The sequence below is a fragment of the Tetrao urogallus genome (genome assembly GCF_951394365.1).
Source record: "Tetrao urogallus genome assembly, chromosome: 8".
NCBI lineage: Eukaryota > Metazoa > Chordata > Aves > Galliformes > Phasianidae > Tetrao > Tetrao urogallus.
In genome coordinates this window covers 36140281-36149535 of record NC_136821.1, presented here as the reverse complement: position 1 = coordinate 36149535, position 9255 = coordinate 36140281, and the positions used below count along the sequence as shown (strand labels likewise).

The window sequence follows — 9255 nt, the reverse complement described above, 5'->3', positions numbered from 1 at the left end:
TGTGAGAGATGCTGGCTGTTGTGCTGCACTAGAAAGATACACTACTCTTGATCTCAAGCTGAGAACTTCCCACAACCCCAAAGAGAGGTCTCTTCTGAAGTGCTTTAGGTCACCATCAGGCTATGTCAGGGTGTCACAGAACCACGGCAGGGACACAGGCACATGGAGTCAGTAAGATGCTGGGTGGGGATCTGGGGTGGGAACCAATGCTGAAGAATTGACATCGATGGAGTGCAGACTAAAAAACAGCCCAAGTGATGTCCTGCAACCGTATATTGCACCAGAAGGGAGACATGCAAGGCGGCTGGCAGAGAAGCAGCTCTCCTTTAGCACTACCCAGCCCCATCTTGTGGCAAGGATCAGCAAAACCTCCAAGATCGGAAGGGACGTTCTGCTCGCCGTGTGGGCATTGGCTGAATTGCCAGCAGCACTAGGGACGTGGTATCCGGGCTGTCTTCCCCCGCCCTGGGTCCTCGCTGAATCATAGAATCATTCAGGTTGGAAAAGACCTCTAAGATCGTCTAGTCCAGCCGTCAACCCATCCCCATCATGCCCACTAAACTAAGTCCCTAAGGGCCACATCTCCATGTTTCTTGAACACCCCCAGGGATGGTGACACCATCACTTCCCCGGGCAGTCCGTTCCAGTGCCCAGCCTCTTTTTTGGAGGAGAAATTTTTCCTAATATCCAACCTGAAGATGTCCTCTCTCCTCCTGCAGCCCCTGTTCCAGCCTCCTGGCACGTGGTGTCCCTCAGCAACAATTTCTCAGGAGCAAGCCCACCGAGGGCTTGGTGATGCAGCACCTGCAAGCATTGCTGGCTACAAGTTTGGTGGCTGAGGAGGTGCCTGCACACTGAACAGGGAGTGGGAAGATGCTGGTGCGTAAGCTGTTTTGCTCTTTTCTCCTATCCGCTCCTGCCCTCATGGGTCTCCTGTGCACGGCTGAAGCCTAGGAAGGTTCAACCCACTGCCATACCACCAACATCCACCTCTGATGTGTGGGCCAGCTTATGCAGGCAGGAGGCATTACAATTGGTTCAGCCCTCGTAACACATACAGTATAATTAAGATGCAAGTAACAAAACATTCTAATTTTTAATATTTTTCTTGCAGCATTCTGGTACCCCGCACAGCACCCCGTCCAACGCTCCCCTCGCAGCCACCACACAGCCGCGCAGCCCGCGCCTCCCGCCCCGCCGTGACGTCATCTCTGAGCGCCCGCAGCTCCGGCTCCGTCGGCGCCGCCATGTCCTTGTGGCGGACCCGCCTGGGCCCGGCCGCCGCCGCTACCCTCAGCTCTGCTGCCCGCGGCCGCCTGCGGAGCGCCGTCTTGCCGGCGGTGAGCGGGAACCCGGGGACGGCAGGGCCTCGGGGGGGGCGGAGGGAACAGGAGAAGGGAGGGGGAGGTGACCTTCAGCGCCGAGCTTGCTGCGTGACCCCTGCGCTAGATGTGCGCCTGTGGAAAATACGCCCGGTGTGGCTTAAGAGCGCTGTCAGCTTTTAATCGTATTATTGTGTTGTCTTTCAGGCAGGCGTTCACATCAGCTCCCAGCGCCCTTTGCAGTATGGCTGGCTGGCTTACATGCTGGGAGAGAGAGCCTCTAAAAAATTCAGCAAATACAGTAAAATCTTCACAGTGGATGGCAACCTGTCGTCTGGGAAGGGCAAGCTGGCACAGTATATTGCAGATAAATTAGGTATGGCTTTTTAGGTATGGCTTTATTTTCCCTGTAGTGTGCAGAGTAGCTGGAAGACTGTGTGGAAGAAATGGACCTGAGAGTGTTGGTCAGCATCAGGCTGAGCGTGAGCCAGCAGTGTGCCCAGGTGGCCAAGAGAGCCAATGGCATCCTGGCTGGTGTCAGAAATAGTGCAGCCAGCAGGAGTGGGAGGTGATTGTCCTTCTGTACCCAGCTCTGGTGAGGCCGCACCTTGAGTTCTCTGTTCAGTGTTGGGCCCTTCACTGCAAGAAAGACATTGCAGCCCTGAAGCGTGTCCAGAAAATGTCAATGAGGTCTTATAGGGAGCAGCTGAGGGATCTGGGGTTGTTCGGTCTGGCATAGAGGAAGTTCATGGGAGGTTTTATCGCTCTCTGCAGCTCCCTGAAAGGAGGCTGTGGTGAAGTGGGATCTGCCTTTTCTCTCGTATAACTAACAATAGGGCAGAGGTGACAGCTTCAAGTTGTGCGGGTAGAGATTCGGATTGGATGTTAGGAACAATTTCTTCTCTGAAAGAATGGTCAGGCACTGGAACCAGCTGACCAGGGAGGTGGCTGAGTCACTGTCCGTGGAGATGTTCAAGAAATGTTTAGATGTTGTACTGAGGGACATGACTTACTGTGGAAATGGGTAGGTAGATGGTTGCACTGGATGATCTCAGAGATCTTTTCCAAACTTGTTTATTCTACAAGTCTATGATTTCAATATTTACTGGAATTTAACAGTGTCATTGTGATTGCATAAAAGAAGTTAACCAGAACGTCAACTCTTGGCTAGCAAATTGTTAGATGGTGTCACAGTTAATATTAATGGCGTATAGATAGAGGCAGACTAAAGTGCTGGTGAAACTTGAGGTGACAGGGATGTTGCCAGGTCATTGTGAATGACATTTTGTTTCCAGTAATGTCCATTTACAGCTTCCGACTGTCATGAAGTCACCGAGGACTTTAAGAGGTTTTTGGGAGGTGTTTTCTGTGATGCGCTCAGAGCATCCACGTTAATGGAGAACTAGTATGATAAAAGTTCTGCTTAAAACAAATGTTCAACTCACGTCATAGAGCTGGAGCAATAAAATCTAATAATTGGGTTCCATCAACTTTCTGTGAGGTGATAGGCCAGAGGGCTTTGTGTGCTGTCTTCAGATGTTATTTAGAGTAGACCTTCATACATAAATGAGAATAGGAGATGCTAATAGTAAGCAAGTACAACTCACTGTTCTGATTGGTGTTCTCTTTTGAGTTTCTGCCTTTCTTGTCAGGAATGAAATATTTCCCAGAAGCGGATATCCATTATCAAGACAGGATCACAGGAGACGGACTGCTGCTGGATGAGAGGTTTAATGGCTTCTGTAACCTAGAGAGATTTTACAATGATCCAAAATGCCCTGATGGACACTCTTACAGGCTGCAAGCTTGGATGTTTGGTAACCGTGTTTTACAGTACTCTGATGCATTGGAACATCTGCTCACCACAGGTTAGATTTCACACTGGATACGTTTAATTTCTGTGTTGAGTGAAAATTCTTCAGGTGTTTTTAAGTGTTTTGCTAGAATCTGTGTTTTCAAATTAACACCCTTTTAGTGAGTGTGGTTGTATAACACATTTAGAAGAATACCTTGCATGTTTTGTGTTAGGACAGTGTCTTGTATTGTTTCTAATGAAGGAAATGCATACTGTTATCAGTTTCATTGGTTTTAAATGATAGATCCATATCAAAAAGGCCATCTTAAACGTACCAACACAGCTGAGAGTTCTGTAGCCTTTTTAAAACTCCCTAAAACTTTCCTGATGACATCTTTTGTTCTGTCATTTTGATTTCACTAAGTACTGCTTTGTGCTGGTGATTATAACAAGCAATTTCTGAGTGTCTTCTGGTGTGAAAAGCTTTTCTCAATCAACATCGATTTACCTGTTGCTTGTGCTTTAGTAGAAGTGTTTTCCAAAAAATGATGAAGTGTGAGTACCAGAAAGCATCTCAAACACAAAAATAAGTGTGCTGCTTAAATATATTAGTCCTTAATTGCTGCAGTGCTAGGCAGAGTATGAGTGTATATGGATTAGACAGGCATATTTAACATGCACATCTTTGTGTGAACAGAAAACTCTTGCTCTTTTGTTTTATTTAAAATCTCTTAGGCAGATTTTCAGAAAATTGTCTTCAAGAACAGCGCCATCTGTAAATTTGAATGCTGCTGCCAGGGGTCTTTCTGAGCCCAATCTGACTGGAATCTGCTTTCAATTGCAGGTCAAGGTGTGGTGATGGAGCGCTCCCCCTACAGCGACTTTGTGTTTTTGGATGCAATGTTTAAACAGGGCTATATCCACAAACGATGTAAGTTACCTGCACGAAAAAGGGAAGTTATTTTGTCATAATCTCAGCCAGAGTTTAAAAAAAAAAAAAAGCCTGCTGGAAAGACTGACTACTTTAAATATTTGCTTTTGTTCATGAGGTATTTGCACCTTGGTCTTTCTTTCATTGAAGACCAGTCTCAATCTGTGGGACTTCCTAATCTTTATTCAAGGCCTCAGTTCTGCTTGTATCTTCTGAGTATTGCTTACTTGTATCTCATCAGCTAGAGAGAGCCTCCCTTAGTAAGCATGTGAGCATGCTTATGAGGATGAGCTTTCTATGTGAGATTTTGTCTGGTATTTTTCCTGTGAATTTTCTATGAGATATCCTTCAGGCAGACCTTGATCTTGCAGCATTAGATGGGAGGTAAATCATGGACTGTTGGGATTTGGCCTGCTTGCCTTAGATTGCCAGTTACCTTTTGAATTTTGAAGTGTGCAAATGCTTTCTTGCCTGCACAAAGTGTAAGGAGGAGAATGCAAGACTTTAACAAGGTAATGGAGCTGTTCCTCCTGGAAGCCATAGTTGTTACAGTTTTATGAAGGAGAAATTGTGCTTAATCACCTAATAGTCAGCTCCATGCGGCAAGCTAGCTCAGGGGATGAGAGAGGAGTGCTGGATGTTGTTTGTCTTGACTGGAGCCAAATGTCTGTGATGTAGTTTTGTGGAAACCTGAAGCTTTTGATGCACAGCAGCATGAGCAAACAGTGTGCCTTTGTGGAACAAAAGGCTACCAACAGCCTGGGTGCTGCATGAGGAGTGCTGTCAGCTGCTCACAGGCAGTGATGACTGCATCTGGAGTTCTGTGACCAATTCTAAGCTCTCAGTTGAAGACAGACGTGGAATTGCTGGAGTGAGTCCAGAAAAAGGCCGTGAAGAAGGTCATCAGGAGCCTAGAGTGTCTGACAGAAGGAAAGGCTGAGAGCTGGGATGTTTTCATTTTTGCCTGGAGAAGGCTCTGAGGGGATGAGTGTAAATACCTGACAGGGGAGGAGTACAGAGATGGAACCAGGCTTTTCTCAGTGGTATTTAGCAAGAGAACAAAAGGCAAGCAGTACAAATGGGTTACAAAAAGTTCAAGTTAAGCATCAGTAGAAACCTTTTCTGTTGTGAAGGTGGTCAAATCCTGGAGCAGATTGTGCAGGAAGGCAATGGCAGCTCCGTGCTTGGAGATGCTCAGAATCAAACTGGACACAGTCGAGAGCCACCTGCTCTCATTGGTCCTGCTCTGAGTAGAGTGAATGAGCCAGCTGATCTGCAGATATTGCTTCCAACCACAACCATTCTGCAGCTCTCAGTTATGGATGCTGAACTTGGGCAAATACATGCAAGTCTGAAGTGTAGAAAATACTGATAAAGGTGAATCTTCATCTGACCCCCAAGTAAAATGCAATTGAAGCTCTTATTTCTGCCATTTCATAGCAAATCTGGCATTTTCCTGAGGTAGAGGTATTCATTCCCTTGTTTCCCTGACTGCCTTGTGCTTCTTGTCCATTTTGGCTTAGATTTAGGATATGTTGTTTTTTTGTTTTGTTTTGTTTTTTAAACACATGCTGTAAATTGCAGCTTTTTGCTGAATGAGTTTGAGGGTGGTTATAATGAACTTTGTCCTATTAATTTGCAAGCAAAGCCCAGTAATCCACAATTTAACATAAAATCTAATTAACAAATACCCAATTGCACCAAAATCCTTAATGTTATTGACAGCTTTTTACTGTGATGATGGGAATGGTAGGCTTTAAATTTTTTCACAGGCTCCTTGTGTTGGAATGCCTGGTGATGTTTTTAGCTGAGCCAGTGAGCTTTGTGGAGAGAAGCTCAGACTTCAGCTAGATTAAATGGAATTTGTGCTATTAATGCCACCTAAATATTGAATTAAATGCTTCCCCTGACAGGTTCCTAATCACCAAACTATTACCCAAAGAATGCTTTAAGATGTTGATGTGGTAGAAGAATCTGGTTGTCCATGAATCCTCTTTGTGGAAAAGCCTAGCCTTAAGCTTGGTATATCTACCATGAAGAGGAAACTTCAAATAAAATAGTAGGGGGTACGATTTATTTGGAAATAGAATGTGTTTAGCAAACACAAGAAAAACACTCAAGAAATGATGAGGTGTAATTCTCATGCTGTTCCTTTGCACTTGTTCCTTGTTTGGATTAAGTTCTGCTGGCTTTAGCTTTTGTGTTTTCTTTGCTTGTTAATGCAGGTGTTGAGCACTACAAGGAGATAAAAGATATCAGCGTTTGTGAATTCCTGCCACCTCACTTGGTCATTTATTTAGATGTACCTGTCCCAGATGTGCAGAAGAGGCTTCAAGAGAAAGGAGAGGTAATTCAGGCTCTTAAAAGTTAGTCTTCCTAGCTGCAGTTTCGGGAGCTGCACTCAGGTAGTGTGCTCCTTGCTCTGGGATCTGTGCTTCCTGAGTGCCAGAAGCCCCTTCTCCAGCTTCCCCAGGTGACTGCTCTTTCAGACCTGTGTCAAAGTTAATTGCTTGTCAATTCAAGTAGGGATGACCTGCAAATTCAGTTAGTTTCCTGAAACGAGGGCAGTTATGAAAGCTTGGTGCTTTGATGTTTTTCACGTCCCTGAGCCCTGCATCCCCAAACCTCTATGTGGGGACCAAGGAGGTAAATCCCTCCCCACTGTAAGGGCAGAGCAAGTCCGAGAGTGCCTCCTTAAACTGAATGAATACAAGTCTATGGGGCTGGATGGCGTGCATCCCAGGGTCCTGAAGGAGCTGGCTGAGGTGGTTGCCGAGCCGCTCTCCATCATATTTGAGAAGTCGTGGCTGTCAGGTGAGGTCCCGGACGACTGGAGGAAGGGTCACGTCACTGCCATATACAAGAAGGGGAGCAGGGAGGACCCGGGGAACTACAGGCCGGTGAGTCTCACCTCCGTGCCTGGGAAGATCATGGAACAGATCCTCCTGGACAACATGCTTGATCACATAAAGAATGAGCATGTGATCCGAGACAGCCAGCACGGCTTCACCAAAGGAAGGTCATGCCTAACTAATCTTGTGGCCTTCTATGATGGAGTGACGGCATTGGTGGACGAAGGGAAGGCGACCGATGTCATTTACCTGGACCTGAGCAAGGCCTTTGACATGGTCCCCCACCACATCCTCATCTCCAAATTGGAGGGAAGTGGATTTGATGGGTGGACGACCCGATGGATAAGCAATTGGTTGAAAGGCCGCAGACAGAGGGTGGTGGTCAATGGCTCTATGTCCAGGTGGAGGCCGGTAACAAGTGGTGTCCCCCAAGGGTCTGTCTTGGGACCGGTGCTCTTTAACATCTTTATTAATGACATCGATGAGGGAATTGAGTGCACCCTCAGCAAGTTTGCTGACGACACCAAGCTGAGTGGTGCGGTTGATACGGTGGAAGGAAGGGATGCCATTCAGAGGGACCTCGACAGGCTGGAAAGCTGGGCTCGGGTGAACCTAATGAGGTTCAACACGGCAAAGTGCAAGGTTTTGCATTTGGGCCGGAAGAACCCCGGGCACCTGTACAGGCTGGGAGGAGTGGTCCTTGAGAGCAGCTCGGCAGAGAAGGACCTGGGGGTCCTGATGGACGAGAGACTTAACATGAGCCAGCAGTGCGCTCTGGCAGCTCGAAAGGCAAATGGGATCCTGGGCTCCATCAGGAGAGGGGTGGTCAGCAGGGACAGGGAGGTGATTGTCCCTCTCTACTCGGCTCTTGTGAGGCCCCATCTGCAGCACTGTGTCCAGGTGTGGAGCCCTCAGTACAAGAAAGACATAGAGATTTTGGAAAGGGTCCAGAGGAGGGCGACTAAGATGATCAGGGGGCTGGAGCACCTCCCCTATGAGGACAGGCTGAGGGAGTTGGGCTTGTTCAGCCTGGAGAAGAGAAGGCTGCGGGGCGACCTCATGGCAGCCTATCAATACCTGAAGGGAACCTACACCCAGGAGGGGAGTAAACTCTTCAAAAGGGCTGACAATAGCAGGACTAGGGGAAATGGATCCAAGTTGAAGGAGGGAAGATTTAGGTTGGATGTTAGGGGGAAGTTCTTTACAAGGAGAGTGGTTGGGCCCTGGAACGGGCTGCCCAGGGAGGTTGTGGATGCCCTGTCCTTGGACGTGTTCAAGGCCAGGTTGGACGGGGTCCTGGGCAACCTGATCTAAATGTGGATGTTTGGTGGCCCTGCTAGGCGGGCGGGTTGGAACTACATGATCCTTGAGGTCCCTTCCAACCCGGGTGATTCTGTGATTCTGTGATTCTGTGATTCTGTGATTCTGTGATTCTGTGATTCTGTGATTCTGTGATTCTGTGATTCTGTGATTCTGTGATGTTAATACAACAAAACTTTAAGCTAGCTTTTATAGATCTTTCGTGAGATAGAAAAACCATTGAGCTTTCTGGCCAGTCTTGTACCTGTGAAGGAGTACAGCTGATTCTTGTCACCAGTGTCACCAGTTCCATGTGAGCTGAGGTTTGACAGGTGACTTCATGTATTGTTGATCTTCGACAGTTTATTTTCCAAATCCTCTGGAACTGTTGTGACTCCCATCATCAAGCATCTTTCAAGCTGCTTTTTAAATTCATGGCATTGGATAGATACTGCTGTTGAAAATAAAAGTAACTTCAGTTCTATAGTGTTACCTCTTAAAATTTCTTATCACCATATTACGTTACTGGGTTATTGAAATTATTTTTTATCAGAAAAATGGTAGGAGGTTTTTGTGCAATGATTAAATATGATGTTTGGTTTGGATTTTTTCCTTAACCTCCTGTGGTGTTCGGACGCATGTTTGTAACTGTTCTCAGATCCGTTCTGAGGGTTTAATGATGTTTACCTTATACCTTATTCAAAGGCTGTAGGAAATTGTATTCAGGTGAGGTATTTAACTGTAATAAATATTTAACTGGAAAGCCTGATATATTAAAGGAAAGCTTTATTACAAAAACCATTCTCAGGTCCCTTAAATGCTTGGTGATGTCTGCTTCTTGAAGCAAGTGTGTGTTGGTGTGCTGGGTTTAAGTCAGTAGCGTTTTTTTTTTTTGCCCATTTAAGAGGGATGCTGATCGTTGCCAAAGGGAAGTGACTTCAGAGCTGTGAAGTGGAAGGCTGCCCTTGCTGCTTTGTGGTCTGTGTAGCCTCAATGGCTTTGCCTGCTGCTCAAGTGGCTCCTTTCCTGCCCTCCAGCAGTTTGGATGCTGACTAA

At 46.6% G+C, this 9255-nt stretch overlaps 1 protein-coding gene across 1 annotated transcript in view; it reads left to right on the top strand.

The window, feature by feature from the left end:
* Positions 1–1247: 1247 nt before the first annotated feature.
* NDUFA10 (NADH:ubiquinone oxidoreductase subunit A10) overlaps positions 1248–9255 on the top strand; it is a gene marked incomplete at its 5' end in the record, with an annotated part of 41152 nt that continues 33144 nt past the window's right edge. Inside the window, 5 exons of the mRNA XM_079539172.1 lie at positions 1248–1340; positions 1530–1698; positions 2975–3190; positions 3962–4048; positions 6274–6395. Of these exons, the coding sequence (XP_079395298.1) occupies positions 1248–1340; positions 1530–1698; positions 2975–3190; positions 3962–4048; positions 6274–6395 (687 nt within the window). The remainder of the gene's footprint in view (positions 1341–1529; positions 1699–2974; positions 3191–3961; positions 4049–6273; positions 6396–9255) is intronic.